Consider the following 25339-nt stretch of genomic DNA (forward strand, 5'->3'; position numbering starts at 1 on the left):
TATTATAATTACATACTAGCAGTAAGCCGACTATTTTTTCATATCCAAAATATTCCACTCCAATAACTTCGATTCTTCTAGTTGGAATTGAGCCTTATTTGCTATGAATCATATTTTTACACAATCTAACAATATCATGAGGTAGCCGGTAAAATTCGAATATCTCTATTTGTAATTAATCCAAAATTGTCTCTCATAGCATTGCTTTCTACTGATTGGAATTGAGCCAAATTTGAATTCTTTTAGGCTGCCTAAGTTTTGAGGTTTTGTCCTCTTTTATGAGAATTTTTGTTAAATATAGGGCAAATTCGACGAAGATACAGTAAATCAGCACTGAAGTAACGCTCCGCCGGCTATTTCGGGAGCTGAGCAGGAAAGTTGACCTTTTTTTAGTCAACCACCTGATAATGAGAAAGAAAAACTGTACCCCCACATAAACATGCATCTGTTATTCTCTATCAGCTGGTGTCTAGACGTGAATTCGTTGGTTCTCTATCAGATAGTAGCCTATATGTAGACGTGAAGTCGTTGGTTCTCTATATTAAGCTATTTGTGAGCAGTCGTCGATGTACTCGCAATAATATCTCAATGCTTGTATTTGTGATGTATCAGACTGAGAAGACAGATATTTGATGTGAAGCTCTAAGATTAGTAAAGTTATCATATTGGCGGCCTGTCTCGTCTATCTGTAGCATCGGTAAATAGGGCCAGGAACTGTCCGTTATCAGCCTAAATAAACATGTGCCAGGACTCTGATAGGGACAAAATAAGCATGTTTGGCAAGCAAGGAATTCGATATCACCAGGCATGTTTATTTTTAGATATTGGGTTTTATTTTTGGAGATTTTCCAAAAACATGATTTGAAAACGTCCAAAAATAAGCTTTTTTTTGTTGATTTTTTTTCAAGTTTTTTAGTGAAATAAACGAGTCAGAGCAGTGTAAATACTGCAGAAACAACCAGGAAACTCACAAAAACACACGCAAAACAGCATGTGTGTGAGGCAGGGGGTCTCCGAAACGCCAAAAGTAGGCTACATGTAATCACTGGAAGGACCAGAGGCGTGGCGACAATGGTTGAAGACGCGGCATGGTATGAAATTGTACGAGTGTGGTGCGGGCTGCACCACTAGAACTTGTGGCGCAGACCGAATACCGCCACCTCTATTGCGATCACTTCGTCCACACGATGATGGTACTGAATGCTGGTTACCTCAGGCAGCAACAGGACTTGATCCAGGAGATGAAAAGTACGTACCCCGAGTTTGTTGAAACCTGTTGGTTGTCAATTAAGAAGATGACTACTCGGAATTACAAACGAGAATAGTCCGGCCTGTGCACCTTAGCCGCAGTGGTGGATCCAACTGATCGTCCTCGATCGCATGGCCACGGAACTGAGCACCACCGTCACGAAGCTTCAGGGACTTGCCCATCTGATTGTGGAGCAGCAAGAGAAGCTCCATCGCCTGGTCGAACGCCTTCAAGCTCAGTGCCCAGCTGAGGACTGGGACAATGACACCCACGGCAAGGAATGTTTTCTGGTTAGACGGTGCTGGGCTATCAAGTTCACTGAGGCACGCAACTTCGTGGAGGATCAGGGGTGTGCACTGTGCAGTCCTCAACGTTCTCGATAATATCGACGATGAGGAGAAGCAGTCCACGTTCGAGGCAGCAGGGAGAATTTATTGCAGGGCTCATCGACGGCATAAAGAAAATTGAAGTTGCCGACAATGAAAGGGTCCTGCCCTGTGGTGCAACCTTGTAGGTAGGACAGAATAAAAACACTTCTTGCTCTTTTAGATTCTAATATTATCAACAAGAGTGATACATATATATATGCTACTTTATTTGCAGCTCAGTGAATTGATCGACAAACACCGGGGTGGGCACCTGACTAGATACAGAATATCAAAGACCAATTCCAATCCATATCTCTCCGATACAAAATGGACGTCACTTTCAAGCGCTTGTTAGGAGTAAAAGTTTGGAAGATTGAAGAGTTTGAAACCATCCGACAGCTCTTTGGACCCATATGGTTTGATGTTTCCCACAGCTGCAACGGTCGAAGCCGATTTCTCGATAATCAACTGGGAGAAGGGTCTCTACCAGGCGTCACTGACTGATTTTTATTTGGAAGCCATTCTTCAGGCGTAAGACTTCGAGAAGAAAGTATTGGAAAGTTAGATCAAGATCACTGATGATGTCGATGTGTTGAAGGACATGAATACATGATAATAACATACTTTCGGTGAAGTTTTCTAGTAGTATTAGGGCTCAAAAACACCTTCAATTCTTATTTTTGGAGATTCTCCAAAACTAAAATATGAAAACATCCAAAACTAAGCTATTTTTGTTATTTTTGGAGAAATCCAAAAATAAACAGGCCTGGATATCACCCAAGCAGGATTGAAAACATAAATTGAACATGACTTCAATACTGTGACTTGGACTCGGACTCGAGTCATAACACTATGACTCAGACTTGACCCTTTAAACGGTGACTTGGACTCGGACTCGACTCGGTAATGAATTGAAAATGACTCGACTTGACTCGAGTCAAAACCACAAAAGTAAGATTGACTCGTGACTCGGAACCATGTGACTTGGTTACAACCCTGGTGACTCCAGTCAAGTCAAGTCATACGAAAAAGTTGACTAAAGTCTGACTCGAGTTATATCATGGCTCGAGTCATCCCAACATTGCTCATTAGTGGGTCTGTCTCAGTCGCCGAATCGCGCGATGCGCAAATATTTTCTATAATTCATGATTGAATTGGTCAATAATATCGGGAATTGGATATATATTGCTATAATTTTTTTATCCTCTCTCTGCCCACGTAATCAGATTTACCGTTAGCGCTGAGTAAGGTTTTGCTTGGAAAATATAGGGCCCGTAAATAGTAATTAGACATATTCGAATGGGTCCGTTATTGTTATAATGAATTCATTACATGATGTTATTTCGTGACCTCCTGTCTATGACGAAAGATATTAAAATCGCCCAAACGTAGTAAACTAAAAGAAGCACAAGATTTTAAATCGGTATTTCTTCACTGGCTATGATTTTCTTATGTGAGATGGCATTGTCTTGTAGATTGTCAGGACAGGAACATTTGGCGCGAGCCATATTAAACATATTAATAAAGTTGCATAAATTTTCAAAATAAAACTCTATAATTTATGTTAATTCACGAAATAATTTTTGCTCCCCTTCGAGCCCCCCTCCAAATAATTGGAGGGTTAGGGGTGCGGCAGTCACGGTCCCGGGCCTACATCTTATACCCCTTTTTAATGCTGCGGCGCGTGGCGTCATCAAAAACTAGGAAATTTAACCGCGAGCACATTTGCGCTTGAGAACCCTGGGCTATATATTGTATAACGCACTTGTATGTAGTCGTAGTTGCAATGCACGAAGTATAGCGAAGAGGTTAGCTGGAGTAAGTGAATATTATCATTGCCTAAATTCAAGCAACAAGAAGGCAAGTATAGTAAGCAAACTAAATACGGACACGTGACTCGATCATCTTAGTGAAAAGATTGTTTATTTCTACCAGTCTATCACCCCTTACATACGAGTGTGAATATACACCAATGGCACACGAAGATTGAACCTATCTCAGACTCATACCGTACTATAATTCGAGTAAAACAAGTTACGCCTGCAAATAGGACCGAAAGACTGCAGGCACGTAGGATTTGTGTCAGCGATATAATTCTGAGTTAGGTTCTGTTTTCGGGTACCACCCTTCTCGGCCCTTTGGGTATGAATACACAGACATTGAGTGTGCCTATAAACATCGTTCGCTCGATTATATTGGCTGCCCGCAAGTTCTAATGATGGCGACTCGTAAATTATACATCAAGCCGCATGAACTTTCGACCATGTTTAAGCAGCTATTTTGTCGACATCAACGCAGAATGTAGCCAGGATTCACTACTCGACAGAAAACGCAAGTCTTTCGACTTTTGAGTAGTCGACCATCGGCGCAGGCGCATAGAAAGATAGCTTATACGCGATCATTACTGTAATAGCCAGTTCGATAGGCCAGCAGTCGTTGACAATATGAATCTATACACGACAATAATGAATTGCTTGTGGGAAGTGATATTCCCAATAAGATTTAAATCGTTCCGCCTTTATGTAGGTGAAGGGGTTAGGAATCGTAGGATTACATGCGTTTCCGGTATATTTGACCTTTAGCGGACGTTGCAACGGCTCGTTAAACGGCGCTCTCGATCCATTCTGAGACTTTGACTTTCGACACCATTTGCCGTCTCACTACCCATCCAACTGTTAATTAAATTTTGTTTGCGAAGGAGTTGACAAAAGATATGAAATATCGAAGTTATATCCTGCTTGGCCTGTTTTGCTGAATTAGTAGCATACTATTCGCGTAAGTTAACATAGTATGTTTGAAACATATATAATATATAACAGGGGTGTGCGATACGTACACCCCTGATCGTACCACAAGTCGTTACATCAGTTTTATCGTACGTGATCAGAGTCATGCGTGACACGGAAACTTGGAGAAGCATATAGTCTGTATGACACATCATACATCAACTTCATGGTCATTCGCCGGAATCTATACCCCGATTTTTGACACTGCCCGATATATATCCATGCTCATCGGTTTTAAAAGGTAACGCTGTTGTCTGAATGCGTTTCACCGTACACAATGTTACGGAAGATCGTCACAGCAAATCCATGCTTTTAATATAAAAAAGAATAGTTAGTCTTCAGAATCCCTCTAATCCGCAATCTCAAATAAGCATGCGAGCACGTCATTTGTCGTTCACCGCATTACTGAATGGAATTCCTTGAATGCCTGAGGGCATTTTCTAGATACCGCCATGACGCGCGAACTATAGTAGATATGAATTGTAAACGTAAATTTGTTTGGTACCAGTGAGTATAACTATGTGGCTCGGATGGATTGCTTTAGCGATACTTTGCCTTCAGACAGCGTTTGGAAACGATCAGGTATGCCGGTACTTCTGCGTAACCTTTATATTATTATTATCATTATTAGTATTTTTCAGCAAGTGTGGTGTGGAAGTACGTTGAAATGAAGGCACAACATAGGTCTATGACAGAAATCTAATGCGTGTACAACCCGTGTAGCACTGTAGTGCCGATTGTACCAGCGACACGAATTATGCGTGAAGCCCTAAACGGCCCAAAATAACAATAAAATAGCAGCATACTCCTGGCATCATACGACCGGTCAATAATATTTACAGCTACATACAAAAGTTGTGTTGTCGATTTGTTGGCATACTGTTATTAACCTGTGAACTGCCCTTTAACAATACTACCTCTGGGTAGTCTCAGTTGGGTCACTGCAAATGCACCCGGTAATATCCCCGCGGTGGTAAGCTTCGGCAATAACCCAAAATATGGCCTACCTAACTGCTAACTGTGCTAACGTGCTCATGGTTGGCTGTGTGAAAATTGAAATCACGCTTACCTCCAAATTTTGTGGACTCAATTACCCGTGTCTTCCCATATGACGACCTATATTACAGACACAGCTTTGAATCATAAAATATATTACTTTATTTAATGCGTGGGCAATAGGGCATACCTACCTATAATGCGCAAGGGTTTGAGCACCCTGAACTAGTCACTCAAAACAGAAATCATCTGTGCCACTGATAAGCGTAAGGTGAAAATCAAGCTATAGGAAGTTTTTGGCACGCAATTTCGTTTTCACACCCATTACCGATTAGTTTAATTCGACATTTAGTGCTTCAGATGCACCAATCAAAATGGGTACATATCTTGAGGGTGAAGTTTTTTGGAATGGGAATATAGCAGTGTTTTTTTGTTGATCGACGGCCAAGTATCTATTACCAGGGGGCCGAGTTTCAAAGTTTGAATATGGACCGTGTCAGCCCCGAGCGATGGGGATTACCGGCTTCTGATAAATACTCTCCGATCGTCGAAATTTCAGAAAACAACTTTGTGTCGAAAGTCATGGAATGCGACGATGTTTGGATAGTGATATTTCACCGAAATGGTGTCATGAAGTAAGGGTTCTTGAGAATGTGCCAGGTTTTTATGGGCGATGATGGTAGTGTCCGAGTTGCTGAGGTCTTCCTTGGGGGCATTATTTTACCAAGGAAAGCGATCAGTCGCCGTTATCAAATGCATAGTTGTTGTTTTAATATTATTGATGTTTCATATACATCGGTCACTTCAGGCCGGGCTGATATTTCTCATATGGATAGCCAAGTTGTGGGTTTTAAGCGCGGATTTGTATTCTGGTCAACAGGCTTTCGTGAGACACCGCAAATGCGGATAGGAGACACGTAGCATGTTGAATGTAAATCCCTCTTTGAATTACATGGGTAAATGACGGTCGCGTTTCCATTCAAATTGTCTCACAGCAGGGGCTTTCCATACCTTCTTTACACCGTGGGCCCATTTGCAAATGTGGAAAGCTCACGGGTCCTCCTATTATTTCAAGGCTAAGCTTTCTTATTTGACACAATAAGTCAGTAATGTTGATCATAAAATACATATCACATGTAGGCCTACAATCCTTCGTAACATAGATATAGAAAGCCAAGTTTAATATCACTTTCGTCTTACTTTCTTCGGTTAGCTTTCGCAAATTGTGAAGTATTTATAATAATGTAGAAGAACAAAAGAAATAAAACTCGACTAAAATGAAGTTGTATAGCCCACGTAGTGCCGACAGCTTGGAAATCTGTCTTACAGAAAATATTTTTTATGCTAAGGTGAGTAGCCTACTTGAAGAGGAATTATGAATGACTGAATTACAGAGAGAGAAAGAGAGTTTGTGTTTAACAATGAAAAGTACACAAATAATTGAGAAATAAGTTATTTAATTCGGTATATGTATAAGGCGTCAAGGGCATAGTGGGTCTGTCTCTAGTCAGTTTACAATTATCACTGAATCAATCAGTATTGAAACACGTCATGTGTTAGGTCCGTTGTCTCCTTCTTATGTAACTATATTTACAATCAACTAAACAACAGGAAATGGAAAGACGTGGCAAAGAACTTTGGCGGAGCAGTATGGGTCGGTAGCGTTGATATCGAATTACACTTAGGACTGGCGGAGAAAGTGGTAAGTTCAAACTTCTAATATTTATATCCTTCGTGATGCGCTTTACATGCCAAGATGAGGTTGTCATGTAATATAACAAGTTCGAAACTCAGCACAGTCAACGCAATGACTCGGGATCGAGTCATAATACCATGACTCGGACTCGACCGTCTCCTAGCTGACTTGGACTCGGGCTTGACTCGGTGGTGAAATAAAAATGACTCGACTTGACTCGAGTCAAAACTGTAAAAGTGAGATCGACTTGTGACTCGTAGTCATTGCGACTTGGTTACAACCCTGGTTTTCTAAAATCCCATCTCCTCCAGCTGACTTCTCGGCCTAAGCGATATTCCCAGCAATTGTGAACTACGTTGTCGACAATTTTGACAACGCCTCGAGATATAGATTGCTGGGCTATAGCAACGTGTTTTTTCCATACGAAAAGGTGGATATATATTTTTGATCTCCGGTTGAAACTACTATCAGTGTCAGTGATGTCGTTTTAAACATCCTCACTTCGTAATATCTGGTCTTCGACGAATAAGACACATCGGTTTCCATTAATCGCTGCGAAAGCTAATTAATTGTTTCACACCGAGTTGAAAACTCACTTTTGATGGTTAATTTCCCTTTCCTGGTCGCGATCGATTCAAGTCAGTGGTGGCGAGAAACACCATACAAAAGTGCACTACCAGCGGATGGGGTAGCCTACTACCCGGTGGGATTTTTCAAACTAGAGTAAAGACGAATACCGATTATCAAAACAGTACCAATTTCAACTCGAGCATATCAAGAATCGAGACTGAGCCATCACATAGCCTACTAAGACTTGAGGGATGCAATGATTCTCTCAACAAGTCGATCGATCTCACAGAGGTACCCGTATTGCTACCTTATTGTGTTTCCCATGCACAAAATAAATCTCTACGAAGTGTTTAACACACACGACCAATAATTTGTTCAGCATCCAACGGGCACGATTAGAGCATATCCATTATCCATGTACCACTCTGTTCCATATTATGAAGCGGAATGTTGAGGCTTTAGCAGACTTGCCTCTATCAGATGCAGGATTACTTCCGACCACGCAACTCCTATGAACCATATTAACCCCACTAAAGAATTATTTTAACAAAAGTTGGATAACTTAAGTGTAATGGCAAAGTAATAACAACAACCTTACTGCAGCAACTAATGAAATGCTATGGGGGCAATAAGAATACCTTGACCTTTACCAATTTCCTTGAAGCCAGTCCATCCTTTATAAGGCAATGGTCAACAGGAGAAAACACCCTATCCAAGACAAATGGTAGTAGCCTACAGCATGTTTGGTTTGTTCGCTAACACAATAGGAGCCTGCTGTACCAGGATCAAAACGTACCTTACAGCACTGTGATCAATTCACGAAGCGGGTGCCGACAATACTGCATGAACTGAGCCTCGGTTCTAAGGATGTGAAGTAAATACTAGACTATGCAGTTTAGTATGAAGGACCCCTCATTTTGGGAAGCTTCATCTGTTTTGCGAACGGCCATGCACGTATAGATATAGGCACACTGCTGACAAATAAATGCTACAGTAGAGCTGCTCGAACAACGTTCCTCGCGTCATCTACAGTCACCACACTGTCAATAAACCATATTTCGATTGCTAACCGGCATATCTAATCATAATAATGAACCTCTATTTATGGAATTAATCTGAATAGACCGGGAAACGACAAGTACAAAGCACCAACACGACCTCAAGCGTCAAAACGAGCAACTGAAATGTTCGACTACTACCAATGACGAAAGTACCAAAACAACAGCGCCAGTATTCATCAGCACAGATTTTTGCAGCCGCATACGTGGATAACTACTAACGTAACTGAAATAGATGCTATTTTGAGGCTAAAATGATTATTTCGTGTTAAAACGATATTACATGATCAGAACGCGGGTATTTATTGCCAGAATCGGCTGTGGCCTTGGATCGTACGCTACTTACTATCCGCGTAGGTATTCAAGTAAGATATCCACTAATTTCAGAACCGGCCTCTTAATTTTCAGTCCAAAATGTTGGGTGTGAAGCCGTGTTTTAGTAGGCAATGTTCAGCAATGAAGTGAAACGGAGACGATGCGATGAAAGAACTAAGTTGCTCTGAATATGTAACAATACGGTATCTGTTGTATTTGCTTTCATAATAATCGAACTTGTGGCGGTCCGTAAAATAAGCGTCACCGGGTCGCGTATTGAGAACACCTGGTCTCGTTCATTCATAAGACATTGCGTTATGTTTCGTACGGTAAAATGAAATGCCGACTAAAGACTGACAAAGGTACACTCTGGATTTCGTGTCTTAGATGTTTTAGTATGTCCTAAGGGGTGGACAAACTACGGCCTGCGGCCCGCAACACCGTTTTGTGCGGCCCGCTGAAGCGTCTGGAAACGTTGTAAAAATATTGCTAAAATTCGTACTAAAAATCAGATTACTGTTGGTACTTGATCAAACTTTTTCCTATTATATTTCAACATGATAATGATAAGTTATATTCTCAGTTTGTATTTCATTGATGGCGCGATTGTCAGACCTCTAGGCCAGAGGTCTCAAACTCAAATGTGCTCGCGGGCCAATTTTCCCGTTTTGACGACGCCGCAGGCCGCAGCATTTATAGGGGTATTCCATGTCTTTCCAAGTAGGCCTTATTTGGCGGTAATGAACTGTCCTATTGAAAGTGAGCCGATCCAGCAGACTATCAGTGAACACACGTCGTCAAAATGTGATTTACTCTTGTATAAATTTAGGCCTGGCAAGAAAAGAATCATCATATTCATAACAATTTGAATAGAATTGTTGTTGTACTTGATATATTGTAATTATGACATATAGACACCATATGGGCGGACAAATGTTTGATGCCATCATAAAAGCTATCGGGTTATAATTTTGCAGCTACTATGAATATTTTGCTATTTAATATATTGAAAATAGAGACTGATCTGATATGATATCAAAAGATTTTTAGGTTGAGCATTGTAATTCCAATCCATTTTCGGGTATACTTCTGATGAATAGGCTTTTAATCTCATGGCCAAAATATCTTCAAATATAGGAGCAAAAACAAATATAAATATAATATAAATATATTAATGAATGTGTCCTAATGATTGAAATGTCGGAACGCCGAACGGCCCATTGTTGTTACATCGTTGAAGCGTACCACTACGGTACTCGGTACCTGTAAGTGGCCTTAATAACATGGTTTAGCGACCAAAGATGTAACTGACAGATGGCCAATGGTTGCCATAACTACTTGCTTAGTTAGCGAAATACCAAGCGGCGACCTTCTGGTCTATTACTATTCCCCTGATACGCGATTAGTTTGTTGCATCCATGGTTCTGACATATTCGCGGCATTCCGAGTCCACTCGAGTCATTTTCATTTTGTCATCGACTTAGCCCGAGTCTGAGTAATTCTAAGAAAGGGCGTGTCCAAGTCCAACCCAAAAATTTCAGTCACGAATCGTTTAAGGGTCAGGTTTCGTCATCATGAATTGGAAATGTGGCGAAATAGTGAATCTTCCACTGCATGGTAGCGTTTGCAATTGATGTGATAGTGAAGTTTGATGAATAGTTTCAGGCTTTCGGGGCAATTTAAGAGGAGATTTTGACTTTATAACCTGAAAAGATATATGTGACACTAAAATATTTTCAAATTATTAAAAATCTAAAATCTCGTCGCGGGCCGCACAAAATACTTTGGCGGGCCGCATGCGGCCCGCGGGCCGCGTGTTTGAGACCTCTGCTCTAGGCCCATGTATTTTGAAAGGTTTCAATTGCTAAACGACACAGAAAGTGACACGAAAATGACTTAATTCGGGCCATGTGTGTGATTTTAGATTGGAAACACGAGCTAGTATATTTATTTTAGTGCTTTAGCCATACTTAAAAATCGATTCGCGAGTGTGTTTGATAGATTCGTTCTTTGTGTGTGTGGAAGTATCTATGTTTCTAATATTTATATATTGTAGAAGGGTATTTGGAGTTAACATGGATATGATGATGTCTGTGCTGGAGCTAAAACCAAAAGTACAATCAGCAAATCTATGAACAGATCGCTGCCCACAGACTCAAATTTACATCCAGCTCTAAGAATCGGGACAACCGACTTTCATCCTTAATTTTGACAATGAGGACTACCAGCTTATAAATTCTTGTCAGTGTTTCTGCCTCGTGTATGTTATCATTATATCGATGTTTGGTTTGTTTTAAATATACAAATATACAATACCGTGCATATAGTCTATGTTCTTTCCATGTCCTCGGTCACTATATAATCAAATAGCAATGTTGCATTTTGGCTTAATATCCCAATTTTATACAGTGCGGCCCGCGCATGGATTCAAATCTTGAATGTGGCCCGCGAGCAAAAAGTTTGCCCACCACTGTCCTAAAGACCATCACAGTGTCATCGAATCACATTGCCGCAAATCGACAGCATAACAATGTGCAACAAAACCACAAATATTGGGTGCGCCTTCCCGTAAGACGACATCACAAAAATGAGCAACATAGCGTATCTGCCTCCTGGTGCATAACTGAAGAAATAGGTGACCACGAACATACATGGAACACATAAAGCCGTTTTCAAAACTCAAAACAATGGTATCGTTTTTATTTACAGGGAATAAGCGTTGCTGAAATCACCGAAAAAAGCAACATGGCTGTCGTATTTCCTTTGAGAAATGGCAAGAAATACATTGCGATGGAAGATGGACTATTGAAAAGCAGTGGAGTCCCCTCACAGGTGAATAAGTTATATACAATGTATGACACGGGCGGTCAACTTCTCCAGTCGGCGGGCCTGATACGGGAAAATAAAATACTCGGGGGTCCGGATTCTTGATTCGATATCAATATCAAATCGTATTTAACGTATATTTTAAGCTTGAAGCATAACGACACAAAGTGCTATTTAATGCATTTAATAACGTAATATAGCCTACGTCAGTAGCTGATGAAGTCAATGAGACCTACGTTGCCGATCAAAGTAGTCGCAAAGTTATTTCAACTTTGGCCGGCTGTCGTACGTAGAAATCCTTCGTAAATACTGTACGCGAGCATGAACATCAGTTAGGTTGGAACGCATCTTTGTCGTGCGAATGTATATGGTCCAAAATGTTTGGTTGCAAATACTGCGGGATTGCGGCAGACTGTGACCGTGGGCCACATTATCATGTAAGACCCGGGACAGTGTGCGGGCAGGGTCTGGCCCGTGGGCCATATGTTTGCTCGCCCATATTATATTGGCTATCATCATTCATCACATGACAAGTGCCCCTATGTTGCGCTGTATAGTTACGCAAGTCTCATTCATAGAGTGATATAGCTCGGACGGGTATTTGCAACACAGCGTGTGGTTGTCAAAAGCCAAGCTCGACTCTGTTGCTAATCACCCATTTCTCGGGCCAGATTTCGATGTATTTCAATTCGGTTCTATCTGTTTGGTTCCATACGCTTTGACAATTAATTAGCAAATGCAGGTGGCCAGTTTCAAGCGGTGTTCACTCAGTGGATTTTTCTTTCGTCAATAGTCACACAACTGCTGAAAAGTATAGTGACCATAGTGACCACTCAGCAATCAAGTAGGACTAGCATCTGGAAATGGAGAAATATGGGTCGCATTGTTAGCACTAGGTATGCATGGTACCAAACTTCATTATCAAGTTTTACCGTTCGGACTTTGACCTGCTACAATATGCGTTGCTTTTCTAGTAAGATATTGTATTATAATATTATTTTTCACACCGTGTAATAATTCAGCACATACATGAAGTGGCTATATACGTTAGTCCCGTAAATCGATGAGTTTCAAAACGTTTTCATTACATTAACAACCCAATAACTCAACTGATTCCTAACCCAAGAATGCGCCATTAATCACCTATACCACTGATTTAACGCATGCTGGAAATGCATATACGTTAGGGTTACCACACGTCCTGTTTTATTTCCAGGCTATGCTCTTAGCATCCGAATACATTCCGGACAAGACGACGGACTTGACCTTTGCGGAGGATCAAATGCAGAAATTCAACGACTGGGTAGTCAAGGGTTATTATTATGAGCAACCGTCCAAGTAAGCATCGATATGACATTAAGCAGCTCAGGGGATGTCAATGAAAATTGATCATATACTACCAAGGTAGATGCGATAATTTTTGTCATACATGGAGTCACAATCCGGTATTGTCATAATCCAGATAAAGCGTAATGTCCGCATGTGGATTTGACAAAATATTGAGTATGCAATTATACAAATTTACATTCAATGCTGTACACTGTAAAGAATCAATGAACTATATGAGTGATTTGAATGTCCACTAACTTCCACTCGCATTCGAAGCGTTGGAATTATATTCATGTGTTAGTGTCTGATATGTTCGGCCCATTCAATACTTTGCCGCTATGCAAAACATACAGATCAGCACTGCACTTTTTTGTAGAATCAACTATAGTGGCTTAACCTATGTTATTGTCTCCATTGGATGTCACATCGCAATAACTAGAACTCGAGTCGCAATAAAAACATTGGAATCAGTCAAAACTGTTCGATATTTATAAGTATGAGCAATTGTGCAATCACATTATCACTCCTACAGTCGTTAAGTGAGAGGAGTTTTCAGTACTGCTGGATTGATTTAGTTCCTTATCAAGCTGGAGTTTTTTGAGTATTTGAATTGATAGTATTTGGGATAGATTTGTCGAATGACTGCCAGTAATTAGAAGACCCAGCTGATGTGTCTCTCATTTCATATAGGCAGTAAATTCTAGCTTTATCACACCGGTTCACGACACCGTTAGGGGCACAGTTTTGTTTTCACAGATTTCCAGTAATTTGCCTTATCGACGAAAAGCAGACGCCACTTCACGTAAGGGTAGCAGCGTATTATTTGGCTTCCCATTTCAATTTTGGTGTCGTGAAAAAGCGAGACGTGGCGGCAATGCGGACATTCTTCAAGCAAGTTCCAGAGCCTCAGGTAATTTCTTTCAGGGTATAAACAGTAAACATGGGTCGAATTGAATCGTCTGGAAATTATTAATGGTCAATATATATTTAGGCTTATTGACGCTGTGCATGTGGCCTCAACGAGTTACTATAGTCCATGTCATGAAAAGAACGTGTGAAATAGAAACTCATATTTGGAGCTGGCGAAGATTTTAAACTGCTCCACCTCCAGCTCAGGAGAACTCTTATATCATGAATTAGCTCCGGCTCCAGCTCCGGAGCTAATTGACACCGCTGCTCCATAGCTCCGTAAACTACCAAATGAGTCAGCCAGTACTCAATACCGACTGTTGCAGCTATGAACACACGGGGGCCGTCATCGTGGAACGTAATTTTGTGTGGGCATGCAAAGTCGTGTTGCGTCATAATTACTGAGTGTCATAGTCCCATGAAGACTAAATTAAGTCCACGGCACGGTATCACACCAAAACACTGATGCGCGGTTTTAATACCTGCGCTGCAGTCGCTGCACTCGCTCATATCACGCCATACAGTTGACTGTAATCTTGAAATCCTGTGACTGGTCAAGTGTAGCAAGCGCAACATGAGCGGATGTCGCGACCTTATCACAGGGATACCTAGATATTATAATCTAGATATCCCTAGGACTTGTCAGTAGAAATTTGCTTTCTAACAAACAGAGTTGGATCAATTACAATAATTCAGTTCAATTACAATTACAATTACAATTACTTCCTCTTATGTTTCAATTACATTACAATTAGAATTACTCAATGCTAAAAATATCAAATTACAATTACAATTACTGTTAAACATGTAATTATTTAAAATTACAATTACTGGTAAACATTTAATTGATTCGGTAGAGCGGTGTTCTTTGACAACCGTCGCGACGTAATTAGCAACAATCCCAAGCTATTGATGTTTCATTCATGATACGTAGAATACCCTTTAATTAAAAAAAAACTCGAACATATTCGAACTATTCCTAATTATGAGTACTGAACACTACAGACACAGAAAAATGTTTCAAGCGACTGTTAACAACCAAAAGTCTGAGCGACTAACAGCGAATAGGCTACAGGACAGTCAATGAAATGTGTAATCAAACGATTAGGCTACTAAGAGCTGAGTGAGGATAATGAAATGTAATTGGTAATGCGTGGATGATACCGATGACACGTGTAAAATTAAAATAAATGCAAAAGGAAAGAACCTCCTGATAACTACGAATTACAACATTTTGGTTCGCATTTATATTTTCACTTGCTCGGAAACTATTAGATTGCATTTGATGAACATTAGGGTGCGAAAATTTTTGGCCCCAGTAAATTTGGTCAAGATTGGAGGTAAGATTAGGATAACATCACGAGAAATACGTGATCAAGCTTAAATTTGAAGAAGCCTTGGTTGGAAACTTGAATTTCTTTTTGCAATTGTTGCAGCAAGCCTCGGTACTGGTCAGAGATTTAAAAATAAAAACCCTGACCGTGGTGTAGGAAATGGTTCAGCACAGGTTTCAGAAGAGTTTATTTGTTGTTCATTCATTTTTGAAATATTAAGATTTAGTTTAGCCCACTGAATCTCTAACTTTTTTAGACACGCCCCCTTTATGACAGTGCAATATTTCGTGCCCCACTTATCGTCATATCACACAATGAAACCTGAATGTTACCAATCCTTACGGATAGTTTGATGGTATGGAAAGTTATGACTGTGGATGAGAGAATTCTCCAATATGAAATTCGGATTATACACAGAGCAACAGCTATGAAATGAAGGTGAATCGCGCGAATCGCGAAAAAAATTTCAGTTTACCGGACGGAGCTTCGCCCCCCCTTCAGTTGCTTTCACGCCACACAAGAAGGGCATGCCCCCCAATTTGAGAACCACTGGTTTAACCTATAATGTAATTCACAAAGTTTTCTGTTGCTACTGAAGTATGGGAAACAGTTTAGCATGGCTGAATTATCTAGTTATAACGCGGCACGCATAGAACACCGATGTAAATAGGCTAATTATTATAGGTGGCGATTGAGTACTAAGGCCTTAAGGCCTTAAGGCCCCTCGTCGTCATCATGGTCCGTACTGGATTTTTACTGGTGTGACGAATAAATGATTGATTGATTGACTATATTAAGTTATGATTATCAGGTTTCCATAACAATGTAATTGAAATCGTAACTGAGCAAAATTTTCATCAAATTACAATTACAATTACACAAAATAGAAATGCTTCAATTACAATTACAATTACAATTACAATTACAATTACATGAAAGCATATAATTAATTACATTCAGCTCAATTACAAATTACAATTGATCCAACTCTGCTAACAAATACCCATTGGATTTATATTCGATATTGATGCCCTCGATGCCAATTGCTGGTGTCGATCGAGTTTACTGGAATATGGAAGGTTTTCCTTCAAAAGAGCCGAATAAATTCAGCATTATTTTCACTGAGAATCTGGTGTTGGATCAACATTTGACAACTGACGCCGTGCATTATACAATGCACCGTGTCAATAACGAAATAAAATACAGGCTCACGAGTGGCATTGCGTGACAATTCAGGAATACGACTGTTTCAAGCAGACAAGAATAAATGCACAAAACAGATAGTTACATATTGGGAAGCACGCATTCAATCACTGATTCCTCTCTTATATCCCACATCATGGGGTTGGAACCAGGCCCATAACAGCACTCCGTCAGGCTCCCTCAAACGTTGGTCTTGGGCCCCCCATAGAGTGATAAAACAAACTTCTTTGGGGCTTAGCCCCCCAGACCCCCCACAGGTTAGTCGTGTTTGCCGCGACTTGTAACCGACATTTATAGTACTGTCTAGTGACACGCAATACTTCGCCCAAATGCGATAAGTGCGAGAATTTTCAAATATCCAGGCGGTGTAATAACTTCATTACATGATGCTGTTACGTGACCTCCTGTCTGCTATGTCAGAGATATTGAAATCGCACAAACGTACTAAGCTAAGACACACACGATTTCAAATTGGTATTTCTTCACTGGAGATTAAATTTGACTTGCGGGAGGGCATTTGTCTTGTGGGGTTCAGATTGTCAGGGCAGGAACATACGCCGCCAGCCATTTAGGCACCTATGGACCAGGCCTTTTTATATATATCGAAGTTTTCGGTCAGCATAAGGGCAGTCCATTTCGGACCAGTTTTTCCGCTGCCGATCGTTCTGGCACACTTTTTGGAGTCGCATGTTGGCCTGAAATTGTATATACTTTTCAAACAACCGGCTTCAGCTTCGGCTACGGCTCCATTAGAATTTTATTTGAAGCTCGGACTCCGTTAAAAATACACGGCTCCGGACCTCCGGCTCCTTGCTGCTGCTCCAAAGCCCTGGTTAGAGGTAGTCAGTGATTAAGTACAGCTACTTTATTGGAGTACCCGTCGGAGGACCTACGCTGGGTTTGCTCATTTACAATATTTACTAGGTGAATATATTTTCAAGTTACTACCACTTCTGCTTAACAATTTTATTTAGTAGGCAACAATACTGAGTTTTGAAACGTTACAATTGTTAAAAGTAGAATATTAAGGGTAAATTTGCGTCACATGTGTGAGTAAAATCGTCATAACAATAGGGCAATACATTTTCAGGTATCACGGTACCTTAATATATTGGCCTATTATGGTGCCATCAGTATTGAATATATAATGCGGGTGAACGTAATTGTTTAACAATGATGCGATATCGTGAATGGCTTTGTACATAATATACATATTCGACTTCACAGTTTCCTGTACGATTATATTGTATTTTAGCCTCTTTATTGGAATTGCGTCAACAAGTCGTGAAGCTATCAGTTCTCGCTGACTTTGCTTTAATATAATCAAGGTCTACCCCACATTCTTGGTACTGCTTGGAAAGGAGCCATCTGCCGAGGAAATGAAGAATGAAATGTTCCAGATGCGTTTCAACGTCATGCCGTTCATTGACAAGAAATACGGGGATCCGAATCTGTTAACATCCTTGGTTAATTTCTTATTTGTCGCCAACAGCGATTACAGAAAAGTAAGTATGTGTTGTATCTTCGGGAAGAGAATATTACATTTTCCGTGGGAACAGTCGGAGTCATATTGTCAATACCTCTAGCTAGACACAATGTACTTCGATACGGATAATTTTTTTCAATTTGAGTCATGCTGGATGATTCTTTTCCAGTATTGGAATTAATCGCCCCTTTGTACAAAGGGTTGCTTGTTGGTAGGCCTATTTATGGTGTTTCGACTGCGTTGGTCATTTTACACGAAGCCAATGTTCCGGTTATAATTCCTCATCTCTATTAAGGCTAATTAGGCAGTAGCGAGACTCAGCTTAGACTTACCACATGACATACCTCCTCAGCCCCTTTGGTAGCACTCGCACTCAGTTACTATCAACTTCAACTTGACAATACAAACCTCGTGCCGCTGGTATGGATTATAATTTCGCAAATGCAACCAGCTGGTGTTGCTGCTTTGATGTTTTGGTTACATTGATCATTCTACACCTAACATATATTCTTTGATAAAGATTTGCCGACCTGTAGTGCGTTACACATTCGTTCTAGACTTTTGCAAGACACCTCTTACGTCAGTCCAGATGGCAAAAGTGCGGGAGCCGAAATGAACTTCTTCCACTTAGGTTGAAATTCCGCGGTCGAGCTAGGTTGGACTATACCGTTCTGTGCGGCCCGCGGGAGTCTAAAGAAACTTTTTTTAAATATTGATAAACTGCGGCCTAAAAATCGACTTAATGCATGGACTTGATCCACTTTTTCTTAGCATATTTCACCATGATAATTCTAAGACAGTGGTTGTGAAACTGGGGCCGTGAAAGCATCTGAAAGGGGCGCGAAGCTGAGCTCAACTGAAAAAATTTTTCGCGTGATTTACATCCAATTCATACTTATTCCTCTGTATTTACTCTGAATTACATATTTAAAAATCTCTCATCCACAGTCGTAACCTTCCATGCCATCAAACTATCCGTTAGGTTTGCTAGCATCCTGGTCGCGTTTTGTGATATGACGATAAGGGGGGGGGGGCAGGGCGTGAAATCCTTCACCATCATAAGGGGGGGAGCGTGTCTTAAAAAGTTTGAGAACCACTGTTCTAAGGTAAATAGTTGGGTAAATACTATTATTTTTTATGTTTAATTTCTGTCGCAACAGCCCGATTTCAAGGCCAACGCAGTTTGTAAGGTTTCAACTGCTAAACATCACAGAAATCCCAAACGATGCAGCAATTAGAGCTTAACGTCACAGCGGGATCGCTGAAACGAGATTGGCATAATTTGGATCACGAGTGGGATTTCAGATTGGGCACTCGAATTTTAATTATTTCAGTGATGTGCTTATAAGAAACGATTCGGGCGTGTCTTAGGTAGATTCGTTGTCTGTATGCGTAGAATTGGGGTATTTATATTTTATTTACACATACTAGAAGCGTGTTTGAAGCTAACATAGTTATGATGCTGTTAGCATTGTGTGTCCTGGAACTGAACCAAAAGTGGAATTAGTAAATCTATGAACAGATCGCTGCTCACAGATTTAAATTTCAATCCTGTTCGAATCGGCGCAACCGACTTTCATCTCTGTAGTTTTTAAAAATTGGTTATTGACGTCCACCAGCCTATGAAATCTCGCCACTCTAATGTTTCTGACGCGAGTGCGATATCATCAAAGCAATGTTTGGCTTGTTTTAAATAAGCACATATATTATCTCCATGTCCTCACTATATAATCAAATATCAATATTGCGTTTTGGTTTATAGTCCCAATTTTATATAGTGCGGCCCGCGAATGGATTCAGATGTTGAATGTGGCCCGCGAGCTCAAATGTTCGCCCACCCCTGGACTATACCCCATATCGCGCCGAAAAGTGATCCTATTTCTAACGCCGTAAATCTTACTAACTTGTTTTTTTACTTTAGTCCAAACAATCACTAGACATTGATCAACTGTGCATTCGTATTCGTATTCATCCCAACGTCCAGATTCAAAACACCTTGGTCAGCTTTGTGCGCCATGTCTTGTATACCGAGTAAATTCAATATACAATACCGTGTATCATGGGTGTCAAACGCAACTGACGTCGCGGTTCGGATTCAGAGCCTCAGACCGCTCTCGGGCCGCACCAGTCAAATAATTCAAAAATATTACCCTAAAATCCATTCCCTTGTTTGTCATATGAACAGGGTTACCGTATTTTGAGATCCGAAAAAGAGGGCACTTTTCAAAAATTCTCAAAGCTCCAGCACCAGAAAAGAAAACTGGTGATTTAGACCGAGAGTACTGTGTTTACTTAAAAATAGAATGTCATCAATTCGGCTCAACACCCGAATTACCCGGTTTTTAATGATAATATGTGTTGTTGACTAAACAAAATAGGTATTCTCTTTGACTGGAATCCCGTTTTACCCGATTTATTTTACGAAACTCTGACGTTCGCTGCCTCGGGGTCGAGTTTTTAATCGTATTTTAAATCTTTTTCTAGAAAAAGAGGACAAATTCCTGAAATAGCACGTATGGTAACCCTGCATATAAATGCTTTATTATCAACACTATACACACAGCAGTATATTAGATTTTATGACGGAAAATAGGGGTTATACTCAATGTAGGTGCACCTTTATTCGTAAACAATGGAATGCAGTTATATACCGATAAAACACTAGCTCTAACGACGAAAGAAGTTGGCATTTTTATATTCTCACCTTGTTTTACATTTGAATTACATTTATGTGTATTGTAATCTACATGTAAACTACATAACGGTTTCGCGATGTCGTTTTCGCTTCAATGAAAAGCTAGTTATTGTTCAATTTTTCTATAGCACTCTGAAATCAATATGCACTTTTTTGCCATATCGGCATTGGGTGTTAATGTCAGCCACTTGCTCCCAATGCTGACTAGACAAGAAACCACAACATCGCTATCGGGTAGTTATAGTGTCGCCTATAAACGTATATTCGACATTTGCTGTCTTGAAGGATTATTAAATGAAAGTACCTCTGAAAATCTCGAAATCTGTTAGATAGGCGCTGAATAGTCCACATTTTCCAGTGTACTGAGAAATGCTTCGCGGGTCCGATGAATTATCTGGCAGGCTGAATGTTGACCACGGGCAGTGTGTTTGGCACCCCTGCCGTATAATATATTGATGTGATGCTAAACCAATCCTTCCGTTTCAGAATCTTCCAGGACGCGATCCGGCGGAACCAGCTGAAATATCGAAGATGGACGAGATACGCAATAAGTTAAAGCAACGTTTTGACAAAGCAATGAAAAGTACTCCAAGGCAGCCTAGAAAACATGAATTGTGACAAGAATATGGACGATCCTATTTCGATGCCATTTTTGGAAAGAACATATTTATGATAATATATAATTTATATTGCCTAAAATGTATCACCAAGTCATGGCAACAAAATATGTAGATTTTGAGTATTTCATTTTTTATTTAATATTAAATAGAACCATTAGGATATCCTAAAAATTGATATAATAGGTTTCTGAGCTTGTTTATCAACATTACCGGCGATTTGTTTATTTGTAAGTCTGAGAATTGACAAAAAACGATTGTGATATTTTGTTAGTTTTGTATCTGGAAATTGTTATTCAATGCTGCGTGATAGAAAATGTGATATGTGATTGCTAATAATGCAGGAAGTTTTGCAGGGATTATATTCATGAAAAATAATATAAAGTATATTGCGGCGATCTACGATGGAACGAAGAAAACCGTTCGAGTAATGTTCTAGTCGGTCGCGCATTTTCTCGTAATTTGAGTGTTTCAATGTAATTTGCAGTGCATTAATATAACGAACTAGATATTAGATGTTTCAAATAGCAAGAACTTGGCACTTAGTCTTAGATTAATGAGGATAAACTCCTGTCTTGAGATCTTAGAATAGCATAATTAATGGTGCTTAATGGAGCTGGTAGCATTGAAGCATCGGGTGAAACCCATTTAAGAAGCTTCAAAATAACATTTGACTGCTGTTCAGCTAATGGATTATCCAGTTCTACATACGTGGAGGATCATTTGAAGGGAATTAGTTTCTTGTGTGGGGTGTCTCAAGAGGTAGCTTAAAGAGACAGTCTGCCTAGCCACAGAGGGATTATCGCATACCGAAGTCGAAGATTGCTTTATTTCAAGCTCATTAAAAATCTATTATTTAGAACTAATGAAGCAGGGATTCCCAGCCTAGAGGCTATGGCCCACAATGGGTAGCCTACATGAGCCTTTTTTTCTGGTAGCCTCGAAAAATTACAATCTCTCAGTCTTCTGCAATAGGACCAAAAAAAATAAATTTCAAGGCAATAAAAATAGTAGTACAGCAATAAGCTACCCCTTTATCATGAGTTTACTTTATTCCTTGTATCACCAAACCAGCAATGGCAAACACAAGCTCAACCATTACATTTACTGAATATGCAATAACTTATTAATGTATACCGGCCATCACGTTTCTTGTATGTTGTCTTTATATCATTTTATCAATCGAACTACCGGTTAATGCATAAATCAGTTTTTCAGGTAAAATACCGTTTCTTAAATCTTTGTTGAATAAAATATTCATGTTGAAATAAACTCGAATATTTTCGGCTGACACTATAGTCAGCTGTAATCGTCAGCAACTAGTAGAGAATGGGAAAGAACATTGTTTATCAACAGTCGTACTACCAAATATGACGTCAGTGGCATGGAATTTCTAATAATGGGGGCGAAGAGATCGTTTAAGCGCAATGTATTATTTTATATGGTTCATCAACTATTTTTATTGGCATAAACTAGGCTGGTTCCGAAAAAATGGTGCAATTGATTTTCCAATACTTCAAAGGGTGTCACGGTGTAAAAAATGTTGCAACCCCTGTTCCGAAGCAAAATTACCGTTCCTATTGTATTGCAGTAGATTAATCTATCCGATATTGCGCAAGATCAATCGACACCTGATTAGTGAAATGGATACGGTGACGCCAAACCTATCGTTATATACGACTGATGAATCGAGTCATATGCCTTATCGCTCGATCTTTGGGCAGTGGGCACATGGGAAAGGCCATGGTGTGGTTTACCTTTTCAACAATGACGGCGATTGGCATCCTTACAAATTCCTGCATGCTAATAGTTTTATTACGAAAGAAGACAAATGTCTTCACAACCATAATCTCTGGTCTCTGCGTATCAGATATTGTGTCATTCATCAACACTCCATTCGTCGTATATCACCTGTTGAATTTCAGAGACTACCGACTGCCATCACTTCTCTGCCTCTTGATATTCCCAATAGAGACCGGCACATCCATGGTAACGGGATTTCAGACACTGTTGCTGAGTTACGTGAGGTACCGAAACGTAGTGCATGCTGTTGATTCTCGGGGCAGCGAAATATCAGTGAAAACAAGTCACAAAATTCTTGGCAGCGCATGGCTTATTTCGTTCACTGTTTTGATGTTTCCTCTTGTTGCTCACATGCAACTTTCCGAGGAAAACGGTTCGTACATTTGCTACGCTAACAGCCAAACGCCTACCTACCTATCATTGCTATCCGTAGTATCTTTTACCGTGGGTATCTTTTTTCCACTGGTCTTTGTTGTTGGATATTCCGCTGCCTTACTCCGCTTCATCATGAAAAGAAATTCAGCGGCACTAGCTACGAAGACATCGCGACCCGGCGCTAAAAAGAAGGTAGAACGGGCTTTGCTTCAACTGAAAACAATAATAGCGACGTTCCTGATCGCTTATGGCACCGACTTCGTGATGAAAATAGTGATGCTTTCTACACTAGAGAAGATACCAAAGATTGGAGCCTTGTTGATCACGTATATTCCTTACCTTCTTTTGGTCGTTACGAAGTGTATCAATCCGTTCATTTATTGGAACGCCTCCAGTGAAATTAAAGATGAGGTGAAGAGAGAGAGAGAGAGATGATATTCTTTTTCGCCTGCACCATCGAGATGCTTTGACGACGGAGTTGCGATACGGTCCCATGAGGTCATCTAGTCTGCGCCCCCGTTTTTTTTCTCCTCCATGCTATCCGTGATTGCTGAGCGCCTAGCAGGATAGCTGCGGATACTAATTTTAGAGTCTTTGGTATGACCCGGTCGGGGATCGAACCCACGACCTACCGCTCGAGAAGCCGGACGCATAACCATTACACTATCTTACACTATCATTACCAGTCTGGCAGTTAGACTCACGCGAAGAGAAAGCACGAGTGAACAAGATACCGAAATGAACGTAACATCGAAGCCTCCCTGTGTCTCCTCGAGAGTCTCTGAAGAAATAACTAAATAAACTGAAGTTATTGTTGTTTGTGGTATTCGTGTTGATTTTAGACTACAATGATCATTTACGCAGTCTTGTCTCGCAGGAATCTAAAAGACAATTTAATTAGTATGAATTAGTCAATACAGTCGAATTCCCCTACTTCGGACGCCAGACAATGCGGGCAATCGCTTTATTCGACAAAATTACTCGGAAACGGCAAAAAAGTAAAAATTGCAAACTCTGGCTTATTTGCACAATTATACTCTTAATTCGGACGGAGGATTACATTTCCTATCGTTAGATTATGAGTAGGGAACGTTTCTGTTACAGTGTAATCCGTGGAAATTTGCATTTATTTTTCACACAAGTTGCAGTAATAAGTTGTATTTATTTTTCACAAAACTTTAACTAAAAAGTTGCATTTATGGACAAGCTTCTTGAAATTATTAGTGTGTGAGATGCTCGAATCGATCGGTATATAAGGCATTGCATCAAATTTCAGTGTTGACGACTTCAACAAAATCAATAGCCTGTTAAAATTGACCCAGTGAAAATATAATTTTTGCGGTCTAGCCTGAAATGTACGTCATATTTAAACGGCAGTCAACTAATCAAGCGATCTGTTCACATGTAGTGCCAAATATTCCCAGTAAAAAGTTGGTTGCATAAAAAATAGAAAAAAAAACTTGCAAACAGTTGTATAAAAAATCGAAAAAGGCTGCAAAAAGTTTCATGAAAAATCTAAAAGTTGTAAAAAATTGCATGAAAAAAATGGAGAAAAGATGCAAAAAGTTGCAATATCAGATTCCCCAGACAGGTTAAAACACCATGCTACATAACTTCTGATTATTTAGAAAGCTGCCGGAGCTGTGGAAAAAGTTGAAAAAGTTGCAAAAACTTACCCTAGTTATGACACAATAAACAGTTCTCCATTCGTAATAATACAAAAT

General features: G+C 40.0%; 1 protein-coding gene across 1 annotated transcript; it reads left to right on the forward strand.

Moving 5' to 3' along the window:
• Nucleotides 1–4837: 4837 nt before the first annotated feature.
• Nucleotides 4838–21971, forward strand: LOC145434558 (uncharacterized). The gene is made up of 8 exons (XM_080311906.1): nucleotides 4838–4985; nucleotides 5862–6034; nucleotides 7011–7101; nucleotides 11748–11870; nucleotides 13081–13202; nucleotides 13950–14103; nucleotides 17968–18144; nucleotides 21307–21971. The coding sequence occupies exons 1-8, from the start codon at nucleotides 4923–4925 to the stop codon at nucleotides 21436–21438; spliced, it is 1035 nt and encodes a 344-aa protein (XP_080168032.1). The 5' UTR covers nucleotides 4838–4922; the 3' UTR covers nucleotides 21439–21971.
• Nucleotides 21972–25339: the final 3368 nt, after the last annotated feature.

Source organism: Botryllus schlosseri, chromosome 2 (assembly GCF_051294905.1).
Source record: "Botryllus schlosseri isolate E-star chromosome 2, Bs_hap1, whole genome shotgun sequence".
Classification (NCBI taxonomy): Eukaryota; Metazoa; Chordata; class Ascidiacea; order Stolidobranchia; family Styelidae; genus Botryllus; species Botryllus schlosseri.